This window comes from Neltuma alba, unplaced genomic scaffold (assembly GCF_004799145.2).
Source record: "Neltuma alba isolate B1F8T4 unplaced genomic scaffold, ASM479914v2 tig00003541_pilon, whole genome shotgun sequence".
NCBI lineage: Eukaryota > Viridiplantae > Streptophyta > Magnoliopsida > Fabales > Fabaceae > Neltuma > Neltuma alba.
This window is the reverse complement of record NW_021633322.1, coordinates 25,536-40,670: the sequence shown is the minus strand read 5'-3', so window position 1 is coordinate 40,670 and position 15,135 is coordinate 25,536. Positions and strand designations below refer to the sequence as shown.

The 15,135-nt window shown below is 37.5% G+C and overlaps 1 protein-coding gene across 1 annotated transcript; it reads right to left on the bottom strand.

Moving 5' to 3' along the window:
* Window positions 1-1,144: 1,144 nt before the first annotated feature.
* Window positions 1,145-5,056, bottom strand: LOC114741810 (L-tryptophan--pyruvate aminotransferase 1-like). The gene is made up of 6 exons (XM_028930076.1): window positions 4,745-5,056; window positions 2,616-2,689; window positions 2,225-2,537; window positions 1,831-2,120; window positions 1,442-1,749; window positions 1,145-1,338 (listed from the first exon to the last, which is right to left on the bottom strand). The coding sequence occupies exons 1-6, from the start codon at window positions 5,054-5,056 to the stop codon at window positions 1,145-1,147; spliced, it is 1,491 nt and encodes a 496-aa protein (XP_028785909.1).
* Window positions 5,057-15,135: the final 10,079 nt, after the last annotated feature.

Genomic DNA, 15,135 nt, shown 5'->3' with positions numbered 1-15,135 from the left:
CTGGAGCGAACTGGATTTTTTAATACAAATCAAATTAAGACCAAGCCAAACCAATATGTCATCCACAATGAGTGTTGGATTCATCCCGAATCGGCTTTTTAGTCTCATTCCCAGCTTCAAAAAAAAAAATTAAAATCTTTCAACTCATTCAACAAAACTAAATTAGGATTCATTCTAAACAGTAGAAATCCAAAACTTAGGGGATAGATGGAGCTCTTAAAATAATCACTCTTATACTTTGTAAGACAAATTCTTTTCACACACTCCTGTGGTCCTATTAACAGAGTAGAGAGAGAATGAATTTTTTGGTTCTATTTATAAGGCAGAGAGAGAAATTTTTTATATGAATGTATAATTTTATCCTTTATTTATTGTGTTGATTTGTTTTCATAGGATATAATGTATATTAAATAGAGATAAAATTTGAAAGTTGTTGAATTTTCTTTCTTTTTTTTATATAGAAAGTTAATGAACTTTAATTAAGAGTTAATACAATTTAAAATTTTTCTTCATTTGTGTGAAACATATTGAAAGTTACTATTCCTCTAGTCTTAAATATAAGACCCATTTTGTAATGCAATTACAAAATGGGTCTTATATTTATGGCCATAGGAGTAATAAATAGGATTAAAGGCATATTTATTTTCTTAAGCTAATCAAAATGACAGCTTAGTCATGAATATCAATTACTTCTCAACTTGTCAATGGCAAATTATTCTAGTAGCAGCGTCATCTACCATGCTTGGATGACGTTCTAGATTTAAACCTGACACTAATTAATATATTGTGTGTGCAAATAAAAAATAGTTTGTCCAATTAACTCAATTTCAATAGGAGAGAAATGTGGCTCCTTATACTTTTTTTTTTTTTTGCTCAAGCATAGATATTCTTCTATTGGAGGTAATCTTATTCGAGACACTGTCAGGTAATAAATGTGGGCATCTCTTTTAACAGGGATTCGAACTTTAGTTCACCATACTGGCTCCTTATACATTTGCTTCTAGTCTCAACGAACAAAACTAAGCATGGCAAATTGGGCTTGGGCATTAGCCCATAAGCTAAAATACACAGAAAGGAACATCACTTCTTAGAACATACAAGCCTTAATTCATATCAATATCAGGCGTAACACTTTGCCAATCATTCAATAACCAATCTCTTTGATGTTTGAAAGCCTCCTCAAGAATTCATCGAAGTCTTCATCTCTGCTCAGCATGTTAATTCTAGCACAACGTGGACCTGATCCAAATCGATTCCCACTTCTAGCAAGTACTTTCAATTTCTTCTCCAAATAACCCACACCGTCTTCATCCTTCTTATGCATCAACCAAGCAAAAGCTATATAGCAAGAAATAATGGCAACAACATATTAGAATCATCAACTGCTATAAATATTGAACAGCTAAAGACGAAAGAATGAAGAATTATGAATTACAAGTACCAGGATATGTTTCAGATGATTCATTAGTGAAGTTACAGTAGGCCTTTGGAAAGTTGGGCAAGATGAAATAATCACTTTGTTTGATGACTTCCCTCAGCTTCCCCCACCTTTCTTTGATAAGACATTTGCTGTACTCGAAGAACAGCTCAGAATTCTTGGACCCGAGTTTGAAATTCTCATAGCTGTTACATACAACTTCCATTATCTTAGCAGCTCGAGTTTGGGATTCTTTGGACACCCCAATGGAGTTCAGCACTACAAATGTGGTCATTTTCTTCGCCATATCTATATCTTTCACAATCGCCCACCTTCACAACAGAACCAAAATTAAAGCATGTATACCTCTAGTATCATACACAGTATTTAAAGATAACTAGTATTATACGTACCCAATGCGTGAACCAGAATGCCCAGTGCATTTGGAGAAAGTGAAGAGCATAAGATCTTGATCGGCCTTGTGAGTAATGGGAGTGTATTGAGGCCAGTAATAAGCAAGGTCATGAATTAGCTTTCCTTCAACTCCACGTCTGTTGCTCGCAACAGGTGTTCTGATGCTGCCGTCTGGGTTATTTGGAGACGTTACTATCTCTATGTATGCTTCATTCTTATCATACTCCTTCGCATCCCCACTCCACTTGTATAGGCTTGATCGCACTAGATCTGTCTCGTCGGGGTAGCCCTGCATTAAAAAACCCTTCAATTTTCATCCAAAAAAAAAAAAAGGAACTTGATCATTAACTGTAACTTTGAATGTGAGACAGATAGATAGAGAGAGAGAGAGACCGAGTAATAAGGAGAAGCAGCGACGACGTTGATAGGATTGGGAGAATGAGAAGAAGAAGAAGAAGAGAGAGCAAAGAGAGAAGCCTGAAAGAGCTGCGTGGAGCCATTGCCGACCACAATGTGCCTGTCGTCGGTCTCTGCGTTGCCAACCAAAGCATGAAGCTTTTTAATGGCGTCTGTGAGCTCCGGCATCATGAACCAACACACGTTGCTCCGATCACTCACATAACTCAGAAGCTCACACCCCTTTATCACCACCGCACACTCCTCCTTCATCTTCCTCCAGTACGACTCCAACAGTGCAGTATCTCCCCTGCAATTCATATATATAGGTGTGTACATTATCCAAACGATCTCAATCAAACGACATATTATTGTGCAACTCTCTTACTGGTCGAGATTGATGAAGGAGTTTGGAGGAGAAGCATCAGAAAGAATATTATTTACCCCCATTATAATGGGACTCTGAGAATAATGCTTGTTTTCTGTCTGCAACTGATTAAGATCTTCTTTCTGTATGTGTGTCCTTGGTTTGCATGAAGGGACATGTACATTTGAACATTGCGCCTCTTTATATATATATATATATATATATATATTATGAATGAATATATATCCATGAATCATGATGAGGTTTCTCTTTAGGGATGTTGTTATCAGTTTTTTTTTTAAAAAAACCCAACTGGTTATTAAGGTGCGGTTATGGAGGCTGGTTAAAGGCTCTTGGACTCTGGTCGGACGTATAGATAACTAAATATATATTGAAATCATATATTTTAAATTTGAAATAATTATATATGCTTTTGGAGATCATCATAATCCATCAGCTGCAGTATTTAAAAAGTGGCGGGAGCGACCCCCTTTTTTCACTTGAAGTGCCTTTGAATGCAAAATTCATGCCATTTTACTTGCCAATGCACTTGAATATATATGTTATTATATATATTTATATATATGTGTCTGTGTATGTATATTAAATTTTATATTTTATATGCAGATGTGGTGCGCTTCTTGCCGCAGCAGGAGCGTGGGGGCTGAAGCAACGCAATTGATCATTCTCTCGCGCACTATTTTTTTGTTCTCTTTTATCTTTTGTTACAAATAATAAAAGATGCAAGCATATAAAAAAGGTGATGTGATGGGGCTAGTCCTTATAATATGGTGAGTTGAAATTGAAATTTTAATTAGAAGATGTGTTCACATTTAGTATTTGACAGTATTTAGAATTGTCTCAAGATATATGTGCTTAGGGAAAAAAAAGATTTGTACAGGTCACAACAGGCAATTTTTATATTAGTAAAATATTGGATTCTAATTGTCCATATATATTTAATAATTAGGTTTAGGCAGGTTTAAGTCTTGTGAAGTTGGATTTTTTAAAATAAAGATTTTATGATGCCGTACCCAATAACGTTTTTTTATCCTTTTATTTTTTAATTTGCCATATTTCCCCTAGCTTTAAAGAATAAATAAATAACTATATGTAAGCAAATTATCTAAATTGGAGAAATACAATAGACTCAAGCCATGGGAAATGCATCCAACGGTCTCGAATCACGAGCGTTTTATACTATGGGCGTGAACAATTGGCAAATATTATATGGGCAATTTTTAAAATGGGCTTCTACCTAACATTTATTTTAATACTCCAGATCCTCATTTTTTGAGTGATTTTGGGGTATTTGGACGCCCCTTGAAACCATGATTTATATATATATATATATATATATATCATTCCATGTTCCCCTTGAATTTATAACCCCCCCTGGGGGGGGGGGGGGAACGCTGAGAGCTATGTGATATGTATGATGGATTTCATTCCATATTAAAATACTTTTTTGCCACACACTAATGAGCCACATTATTGTCACTACATAATTTCAATGTATTGAAAAGAAGGTTTTTCCGATAATATTGCAGAAACATTGATGAATGTTTTAAGAAAAGAAAAACTGAATTCAAAGCAATTTAGGAATTCGCCTATTGAATTATTTTCCAGTTTTATGTATCAAAGTTTATCTCTAGCCCGGGAAACAAGACAACAATGATAAGGTGTCAATACTTTATCTCTGTTTTTCTGCTATTGGTTAATGGTTAATTAGTGATATAAAAAAACATTTTGTGTCATTTTTGAAAACTTAATGTCTAAGATCTCAGTGGACATTTGACAAACTCAATTATTTTTATATATTTTGATATCTTTTATATGGGTTTTGTCAACTTAATTAGTCTTTTTTGGCTTTTTTTTTATTATTAATTGATTAATATATTTTATTTTGAATTATTTTTTATAGGGGCAAAATTGTCATATTTTGGTTTATTGTGACTAATTGATTTTTCAGGACAATTAATGCTACCTTATCCTTGAATTTTGCTTGCAGGTTTTTGGAAGATTAAAAAATAAAAATAAAAAAAAAAAAAAAAGATAAAGAAAAAAAATAAAAGAAAATAAATTAAAAAAATAAATAATAATAAAAAGGGGAGCAAAACGCAACGTTTTGCCCCCCCAACCTAATATACTATAATCTTCATCTTCTCCAGGGGGACGACGAAGACGCCGAACACACACACACGAACAGAGCTGAGCGGCGGCAACGAACGGGAAGACACATACACGGAAGGCAAGCCGAAAACAGGAGCTGGACGGCGAACACGGACCTGGAGCAGAAGAGAGAGACAGCACCCATCATCTTCTTCTTCTCCCGAACGCAAGCGGCACCAGCGGAAAAACAGAGCAACGCCGAACGGAAGCTGAAGACGCACGCGAAGGAGCTGAGGGCTGGGAAAAACAGAGGACGTCGACGGCGAGTAAACCAGCAGGCTCGACGGCATTGTCTGCTTCTTCTTCACTGCTGCCAGCAACGCAGGAGAAAGAAATCATCCACTGTTCCATTGTTCCCTCCATGGCAAACCGTAGCAAAATTCTGAATATGACAATTTTTATGGCAAACCGTGGCTAGCTTCATATTCTCTAATTCAACAATAATGGCAGGAGCTTGGATCATCAAAGGGGAGTTTTAGTTGCTTTAATTTCCTACTCAATAATTGTTTAACAATTCCTAGGTCTTAGGATAGTTTTTCTATTATTGGGATAATTGTATTGCTTAATCTGATTATATTTGGAGATTATTGTGACTGAATTATTGCTTAGCATTTGACATTGGGCTGTTTATAGTTTTGATTTCAATTATAATGTTGTGGTTATGACATTTGTATTGATTTTGGAATTAATATATTGTGATTTTCTAAGGTGGCTTAGAATTTTGGATCATATAGTCTCTTGCTAGCTTTAATTCTGTTATTTTGGATTTAAGAGTTCTAATTAAGCATTGGTTTTTAGCATCCTTAATCCCATTTTACTATTCTGGTTGCAGTTAGTAAGTTGGGATTTTAGGAAAATATTTTGTGGCAACTCGAGGTGGCTCGGTTGTTGGATCAAAAGCTTAATTATAATTCTTAATTCATTGTTTTTAACTCCCACATCTTTTAGAGTGATGATTGCCTGCGTTGTTGAATTGGAGGATTGATTATTATCAGTGTTATTTGTGTGTCTCATTTTCATTTCTTTCATCTTCATTATTTCAATCATCTTTTATATAAAAAAAATAACAAAAAAAAAGTATTTTAATTTCAATTTAATTCAAGTATTTATTAGCAATTTTTCAAACTCAAATCAAAAATCCTTTTTATAGTTTAGGTTACTTGCATTTATTTACTAGGGATTTAATTTCGTTTTCGGCTCCTCAAAGTGAAACGACCCGAGTTGTGCACTATATTGCATTAATTCGGTTAATTTTTGGAGTAACCCCAAAGCGACAATTAAGGGCAGTTAAACTTCAAGTGGCGCCGTTGCCGGGGAGCCAAGAAATTGGTTCCCTAGTAATTAAGTGTCAAGTAGCCTTGATTGGGGTTCATTTGTTGAGCCTTTTTAGTTTTCATTTTTGTTAGTTTTTGCATTTTCTTTAGTAGTTTGCATTTGTTTCTATTGATTTTTCATAGCATTTTTTTTTCTTCTTTCTTTGCATAAAAAAAAAAAATTAAAAATACAACTAAATATCTTGATTTTTCATTCATTGCATTTTTCATTCTCATACGCATACACTTGCATTGCATTGCATTCATCTGTTTTCTTTTGTTTTATTGCTTCTGGTTGATTGATTGTTTATGCCAAGAAAGGGTAGGTCTAAAACCCTAGTTCCTTCCAATCTTGAGCTTCAAAGTTCTTTAAGAGAAGTTAGACAAGACTCAAGGGTAGAAAGGACTAGTGAGGTTGAACTAGACAATTTAACTGATCTAGATTTGGTGGTTGACTTAGGTGACATAATGGAAACAGTTAATAATCCTAATGGTAACAACAATGGTGGTAATGAGAGAGGGGGCAATGGACATAATGGGGAGCATGACAGAATAGGAGAGAATAATGGAGATAACCCTAGAAGAAGAACTATTAGGGAAGCCACTACTTCTGATGCAAATTATGATCCTTTTAATGTTGCATGCCCTAATGTTGATGTTAATTTTGAGATTAAAGGTCCACTGCTTAATAATTTGCCTAAATTTTATGGTTTGACAGGTGAGGACCCGTACAAACATCTGAAATCTCTCTCTATGGTATGTGCTAGCATGAAGCCAGTTGGGGCTGATCTGGATGAGGTTCTTTGGAAGGTATTCCACTTATCTCTGGAGGGCAAAGCACGAGAATGGTACATGAGCTTGCCTAGTTATATGGCAGATGCTTACCATAACTGGAACAACCTCAGAAAAGCATTCTTGGAGAAGTATTTCCCTGCTTCCCGGACTTCTACATTGAGAAAAGAGATCTACTCTGCAAAGCAAGATTATGATGAGTCACTTTATGACTACTGGAACCGTTTTCAGGACTTGCTTTCTAGATGTCCACACCATCAGATTCCAGATGAGCAGTTAGTCCAATACTTTTATGATGGACTTAAGACCCAAGATAAGGGGATGTTGGATGCTGCTTCTGGGGGTTCTCTTATTGATTTAACTGCTGAGGAGGCATGGGAACTTATCAAGAAAATGGCATTGAACCATCAACAGTATAGCATCAGGGAGTCTAAAAATGTCAATGCAATGCATACTAATCCTTCTTCAGTCCACATTCCTCAATTGGACACATTCACTTCTCAAATTGCTGCTTTGACTACACAGTTGAATAAGCTTGCATCTCACACTCCCCCTGTTGACACTCGGACTCCTAATTCTATGGAGATGACTGCACCTAGTTGTGAGCATTGTAATTCTGTTATGCACATCTCTGCTGCTTGCCCTCATAGATATGAGGAAGTTTCTGCCATGTATCAAGGAAGGGCCAATCAATCCAAGCAATGGAACCCATACTCAAACACATATAATGAAGGATGGAAAGCTCATCCAAATTTCCGATGGGGAGGAGGTGACAATAGGCAGGTTCAAGAAGGGTTTCAAGGGAATATGGTTCCTCAAGGGCAATCTTACTATGGAGGGTTACAAGGAGAATCTTCTAGAGCCATGTCTACCCCACAGCAATCACAGTCTAAGGATGATGAGCGGTTCTCTCGAATACTCAAGGGCATTGAGGCAATGACTGAGCACATATCTAAGTCTGAAGCTAAATCTGAAGCTAGATTTGCAGCCCTAGAGAATAGGATGGAGCAATGGGAAACTAGAACCTCTAATTTGACTTCTTATGTCACTAAGTTGTCAAATGGTGTGAGTGAACAGCAAGCTAAGGCTAGTGGTTCAATGCCTTCCAACACGGTGATAAATCCTAAATCTTTGAATGCAATTACATTGAGAAGCGGTAAGGAAATTGGTGCTAAGACAGTGCAATTCAAAGATGATGAAGAGGGTGAAGAACCGGTTGATGAAGAGATAGAAGTTGAGTCTCCTCCTTCTAAAACCACTCAAGACATTCCCAAGGCCACTCAAGAGACCTCCATTCAATCCAAAGAGCCAATAGAGAAAGGATCATCTTCCAAAGGTGATGAGGTAAATATTTCTGACTTGCCTTTTCCTCATTCATATCTCATGAGTAAGAAAGTTGTTGAAAAGAAAGATAATGATGAGCTTTTTGAAATGTTTAGCAAACTTGAGGTTAATGTGCCATTACTTGATTTGATTAAGAAGATGCCTAAGTGTGCTAAGTTTCTGAAAGATCTATGTACAAACAAGAGGAAGTATAGGCATAGTGAGAGAATCCAACTGGGGTCTAGTGTTAGTGCTATCTTCAAGCCACAGCTGCCTATTAAGTGTAAAGACCCGGGTTCCTACACTATTCCCTGTACCATAGGCAAAACAAACATTTCACATGCCTTACTAGACTTAGGTGCAGCCATAAATGTTATGCCTACCTCTGTCTATGAGAGTTTGGGTATTCATGCCTTGAAAGACACCAGTGTTGTGCTAGGTCTAGCTGATAGGACTGTGAGACATCCTAAGGGCTTTCTTGAGGATGTTCTTGTGCAAGTGAAGGGTCTTGTGTTCCCAGCTGACTTTTATGTGCTAGATATGACTGATGAGATTAAAGCCGATAGCACTTTGATTCTAGGAAGACCTTTTCTTAGAACAGCCCAAACCATAATTAATGTGAAAGACGGGGTCATTACCATGGGTTTTGGGGACCAACAGATTACCTTCAACATTTCTGATGCTATGAGTCAAGGTTATGCAGATTGCTCTTACTTGGGTGTTAATTTGATTGATTGTGCTGTTAATGATGTTGATGATTTGCATGAATCTGAGATGCATGAACATGACTGGTATGGTGAGATTGTTGAGCATGATGATGCATTTACTTGTTTATCTACCCCTCATTCTTCTTCTTTTTGCTCATGTTATGGTGACGTGGTGTGTGTTAACTGTTTAGAAGTTGATCACCTCCTTTCCATCTCTCATGATTTTGATGCATCATCTTGTCTTAACTGTGATTCTGCCTTGAACATTACACTTGATGATAGCCTTGAGAAAGGCGAGTTTGTTGATTTTGCAGGTACTGATGATAAAGGAGCTGTTACACAAGCTACACCGTAGCTTCTCCTTTGAGTGGTGCTGGAACATTAGAAGAGGCTAGCAAAAAGATTGCTACTCACTTAGTCACTTCTAATCCCACTCTTCCTTGTGATTTACTTGATGTTTCTGTTGATAAAATTGATACCGATCCTTCTTTTTGTAGGTCATCCAAGAATGGCACTGAGTTGGGAAGTGGAGGACATACACATCATGATGAGCTTATATCTCCTTCCCTAAGCCATATGGACATGCCACTTGCATTGAATGCACTTGACATAAAAGAATTAGTTCCTTCTGTTGTGCAACCTCCTGATTTAGAACTGAAACCCCTCCCCTCTAATTTGAAATATGTCTTTCTTGCTGCTGATTTAAATTGCCTGTTATTATTTCCAGTTCTTTGAGTAGTTCTGAAGAAGAAAGATTGATTTCTGTATTGAAGAGTCATAAAGGGGCTATAGGATGGTCTTTAGGGGATATTCCGGGGATTAATCCCTCAGTTTGCACACACAGGATCCTTTTGAATGAAGGGTCCAAGCCAGTTAGGCAACCACAGAGGAGACTGAATCCTCTCATTCTGGATGTGGTTAAGAAGGAAGTCTCAAAGTTGTTGAGTGCTGGGATCATCTATCCCATATCAGACAGTGAGTGGGTAAGTCCGGTACAAGTAGTACCAAAGAAGAGCGGTATCACAGTAGTGAGAAATGAAAATGATGAACTGATTCCAACTAGGGTTCAAAATGCTTGGAGAGTGTGTATAGACTATAGGAAGTTGAATGATGCTACGAGAAAGGACCACTTTCCATTACCTTTTATAGATCAGATGTTGGAAAGAATTTCAGGAAAGTCTCACTATTGTTTTCTTGACGGTTTTTCTGGCTATATTCAGGTACCTATCGCTCCTGAAGATCAGGACAAGACTACCTTCACATGCCCTTTTGGTACCTTTGCTTATCGAAGGATGCCATTTGGGTTGTGTAACGCTCCAGGCACCTTTCAAAGGTGTATGATGGCGATATTTAGTGATCTTCTAGAGCAAAACATGGAAGTTTTTATGGATGACTTCACTGTTTATGGTGAGAGTTTTGATGAGTGCTTGAATAGCCTAGAACAGGCTCTTGAGAGGTGTATTGATAAGAAATTGGTTTTAAACTTTGAAAAGTGTCATTTCATGGTTGATAGAGGGATAGTCTTAGGTCACCTCATCTCCCAAAAGGGGATTGAGGTTGATAGGGCCAAAATTGAAGTTATTTCATCCCTTCCTTATCCTACTTGTTTAAAGGATTTGAGGTCTTTCTTAGGACATGCAGGTTTCTATCGGCGCTTTATTAAGGATTTTAGTAAAGTTGCTCTGCCTCTTTCTACCTTATTGAAAAAAGATACTGAATTTAAATTTGATGATAAGTGTAGACATGCTTTTGACACTTTGAAATCTATGCTTGTTTCACCTCCTATTCTCACTGCACCTAACTGGAATTTACATTTTGAGTTGTCTTGTGATGCTTCTAACTTTGCAGTAGGTGCCATGCTTGGACAGAAGGAGGAGAAACAGTCTAGAGTCATCGCATATGCCTCCAAGACGCTTGATTCCGCTCAAGTGAATTATACCACTACGGAGAAGGAACTATTTGCTATTATTTTTGCTTTGGATAAGTTTAGACAGTATCTTATAAACTCTCGAGTGGTTGTTTTTACAGATCATGCAGCGGTTCGGTACCTATTTAAGAAGCCTCAGTCTAAACCTAGACTGCTGAGATGGGCTTTGCTGCTACAGGAGTTTGATATCGAGATTAGAGATCGAGCTGGAGCAGAGAATCATGTAGCTGACCACCTTAGTCGGTTACCTGAAGGCACACAGGGAGTTGACTCTTCTGATCTTGTTATTGACTCATTTCCTGATTCTGCACTTTTTGCCTTGGCTGTTCATGAGCCTTGGTACTCTAATATAGTTAATTATCTTGTCACTGACCTTATACCTCCTTCTATGTCTAAATTTCAGATTGATAAGCTGAAGAGGGAGGCAAGATACTATATCTGGGATGCTCCAATCCTGTGGAAGCAATGCAGTGACCAGATCATCAGACGCTGTGTTCCAAATAATGAGATCCACTCTATCCTTACCTTTGCACATTCTTTATCTTGTGGGGGGCATTTTAGTGCTAATAGGACTGCTAGGAGGGTTTTAGAGTGTGGTTTTTATTGGCCTTCTCTATTTAAGGATGCTTATTCTTTCTGCAAGTCTTGTGATAAGTGTCAGAGGTTTGGGAGTTTGGGTAGGAAGCATGAGATGCCTCTAAGACCTATGCATTTTTGTGAAATCTTTGATGTGTGGGGCATGGATTTTATGGGTCCCTTCCCTTCGTCTTTTGGTTTTCATACATATTACTTGCAGTAGATTATGTGTCTAGATGGGTAGAGGCAGTGCCAACTAGGAAAGATGATGCTTCTACTGTTGCCAAGTTTTACGTTCTCATATCTTTTGCAGGTATGGCATTCCAAGAGCAATCATCAGTGACCAAGGAACACACTTCTGCAACAGGACCATCAAGTCTCTATTGGCTAAACATGGAGTCAATCACAAGCTGGCCACTCCTTATCACCCTCAGACGAATGGGTTAGCTGAAGTCTCTAACCGGGAAGTGAAACGAATACTTGAGAAGATCGTGAAACCATCCCGTAAGGACTGGAGTGAAAGGCTTGAGGAAGCTCTTTGGGCTTACAGGACTGCCTACAAGACCCCTATAGGCATGTCCCCCTTCCGGTTGCTCTATGGCAAGGCTTGCCATCTACCTATGGAGATCGAGCACAAATCTTATTGGGCAATCAAGGCATGTGATGCAGATCTCGAATCTTCACTTATCAATCGGAAGATGCAACTCCAGGAACTTGAAGAGATGAGACTTGAATCCTACGACAATGCCAGAATCTACAAAGACAAGCTGAAAATGATTCATGACAAACAGATTCTGAGGAAGCAGTTTCATGAAGGTGACAAGGTTCTAAAGTTTAAAGCCCGGTTGAAGCTGATGCCCGGGAAGTTTGTCACCAAGTGGGAAGGTCCGTTTAGAGTTACTAAAGTATATCCCTTTGGCACGGTAGAGCTCGTAGATGAGGAGACCGGTATAACTTCACAAGTCAACGGCCATCTACTGAAGCACTACCATGAGAATCACAGACCTCCCTGATCACCCGGTTGTTCCCTTCCACCCTACTCTTTTACTTTATGTTGTATTGCTGGTGATATCTGTTTGCTGAGATAGTTAGGAGTAAGTGTGGGGGAGGGAACTTTTCCAGTAGCTGTAGTTGTAGCTGTTTATTTCTGTTTAGTAGTTGTTTGTTTTGTTTCCTCTTGATTCTGCCATCTCTTCTGATCACTTGATTTATATTTGTCTATTTTCATTTCACATTATCTTAACATTGAGGACAATGTATTGATCAAGTGTGGGGGAGGGATTGTTGTTGAGTTGTTGAGCTTTCTTTTGAAAAAAAAAAAAAAAATTTTGCCTTTGGATTTGCTCCTGTTTCCTAAGTATTGCTGCTATAATTGCTCTCTTCTCTGCCTATTGGTTGATTTCTGAATTGCATCGCATGATTTGAGAGTGATTCTTGCTTGGGAATTTTGCTGCTAGTTTCTGTGTCCTCCTATTTTCATTCGCCTCAGTGCTCTGCACTGCTGTATGGGCGAGTTGCTGTTTCTCTCTGTTGCTGACTCTTGACTTTTGTAATCCTTGGGCATCTCTTTTAAAATCTTTTTGCACAATGCTTGTGAATGTTGCACGGCTGAGTTTGATTGCATTTGATTTAAGTGATTTCTGTTCTTAGTTGATTAGCATAGTAGAATGCCTTTGGTGCAGTGTTATTAACCTTGTTTCATAGCTTGATACTTAAGGAGGAAACATCTTGGAGAAAGCCTTGATGGAAGGATTGTTGAGCCATATATTTTCTCATCTTGTGTGATTTTCACCTAGTTTTGGTTAACCTCTAGAACTTGTCTAGATTCTTTTTCAAAGCTGCATTAATACCTAGGTTTGTGAAGATGATAGGGGCATTCATTTCTAAACCCTTTACCCAAACACAAACCACTTCATTTAACCTTTGTTCACCCCTTTGAGCCTTCACTTTCATTCCATTCATACTTTTAAGCAAGTGTTTTGCATGAGTTATCTGATTTTTCATTTTGAAAAGTACATCATTAAAGTCAATATCTTTGCCTTCTTGAGTTTGGATGCAAAAAAAAAAAGAAAAAAGAAAAAAAAAGAAATAGAAAAAAAAGGCAAGAAAGAGAAGAAAATGTTTAGAAAAGCCAAAGAAAGAAAGTTCTTTGAAATAAAGCATTCCATGGTGGTTTGAAGAGCAAAGATTTTTGTCTTAAAAGGTTAAAATTTGCACTTTGGTGTTGTTTCATGATTGTACTTTAGCTCACTTTGAGTTGATACTTTATTACTCATGCATTTCAGTTGCTAGTTCATTTCATTCATTTGACCTTGCTTTCCAACATTACAACCCTTCAAGTCCCCTTGATCATGACTCTAAGGTATGTTAGTAGTGGAGATATTAGAATCTCTACAAGCTTATGGTAGGTGCTAATCTAGGTGATTGAGTGAAATTTTTCCCATTTGAGAGATGAGTGAAACACTTGTACCCTATGTGAGCTCTATTATGTTTCTCTTCTTTTATCCTGCTATGTTTCTTGTGTTAATTTCTTTGCACTGAAGTATTCTATGATTGTTGATTAATCAAGAATAAAGGTTGCTTGAGTTAATTGCACATTCATGCTTAGTTAGTTTTATGTTTGCTTGCATTGAGTGTCTCTATTGGATTCTTCTTTAATGATGTTTTGCCCAGGAGTGCAAAAGGCTAAGTGTGGGGGAGTTGACAAACTCAATTATTTTTATATATTTTGTATCTTTTATATGGGTTTTGTCAACTTAATTGTCTTTTTGCCTTTTTTGATTATTAATTGATTTAATATATTTTATTTTGAATTATTATTTTATAGGGGCAAAATTGTCATATTTTGGTTTAATTGTGACTAATTGATTTTTAAGGACAATTAATGCTACCTTATCCTTGAATTTTGCTTGCAGGTTTTTGGAAGATTAAAAAATAAAAAATAAAAAAAAAAAAGAAAAAAAAAAATAAAAAAAAATAAATTAAAAAAAATAAATATAATAAAAAGGGGGCAAAACGTTGCGTTTTGCCCCCCCAACCTAATATACTATAATCTTCATCTTCTCCAGGGGGGACGACGAAGACGCCGAACACACACACACGAACAGAGCTGAGCGGCGGCAACGAACGGGAAGACACATACACGGAAGGCAAGCCGAAAACAGGAGCTGGACGGCGAACACGGACCTGGAGCAGAAGAGAGACAGCACCCATCATCTTCTTCTTCTCCCGAACGCAAGCGGCACCAGCGGAAAAACAGAGCACGCCGAACGGAAGCTGAAGACGCACGCGAAGGAGCTGAGGGCTGGGAAAAACAGAGGACGTCGACGGCGAGTAAACCAGCAGGCTCGACGGCATTGTCTGCTTCTTCTTCACTGCTGCCAGCAACGCAGGAGAAAGAAATCATCCACTGTTCCATTGTTCCCTCCATGGCAAACCGTAGCAAAATTCTGAATATGACAATTTTTATGGCAAACCGTGGCTAGCTTCACAATTCTCTAATTCAACAATAATGGCAGGAGCTTAGATCATCAAAGGGGAGTTTTAGTTGCTTTAATTTCCTACTCAATAATTGTTTAACAATTCCTAGGTCTTAGGATAGTTTTTCTATTATTGAGATAATTGTATTGCTTAATCTGATTATATTTGGGGATTATTGTGACTGAATTATTGCTTAGCATTTGACATTGGGCTGTTTATAGTTTTGATTTCAATTATAATGTTGTGGTTAT

Excerpts from the sequence above, each read along its gene's own strand:
- LOC114741810 (XM_028930076.1), bottom strand. The coding sequence starts at position 5,056 with ATGCCGTCGAGCCTGCTGGTTTACTCGCCGTCGACGTCCTCTGTTTTT. Across the intron at positions 2,690-4,744 it reads TGGAGAAGATGAAGATTATA|AGTCCCATTATAATGGGGGT; the intron begins GTATATTAGGTT and ends CATTATTCTCAG. Across the intron at positions 2,538-2,615 it reads TCCTTCATCAATCTCGACCA|GGGAGATACTGCACTGTTGG; the intron begins GTAAGAGAGTTG and ends TATGAATTGCAG.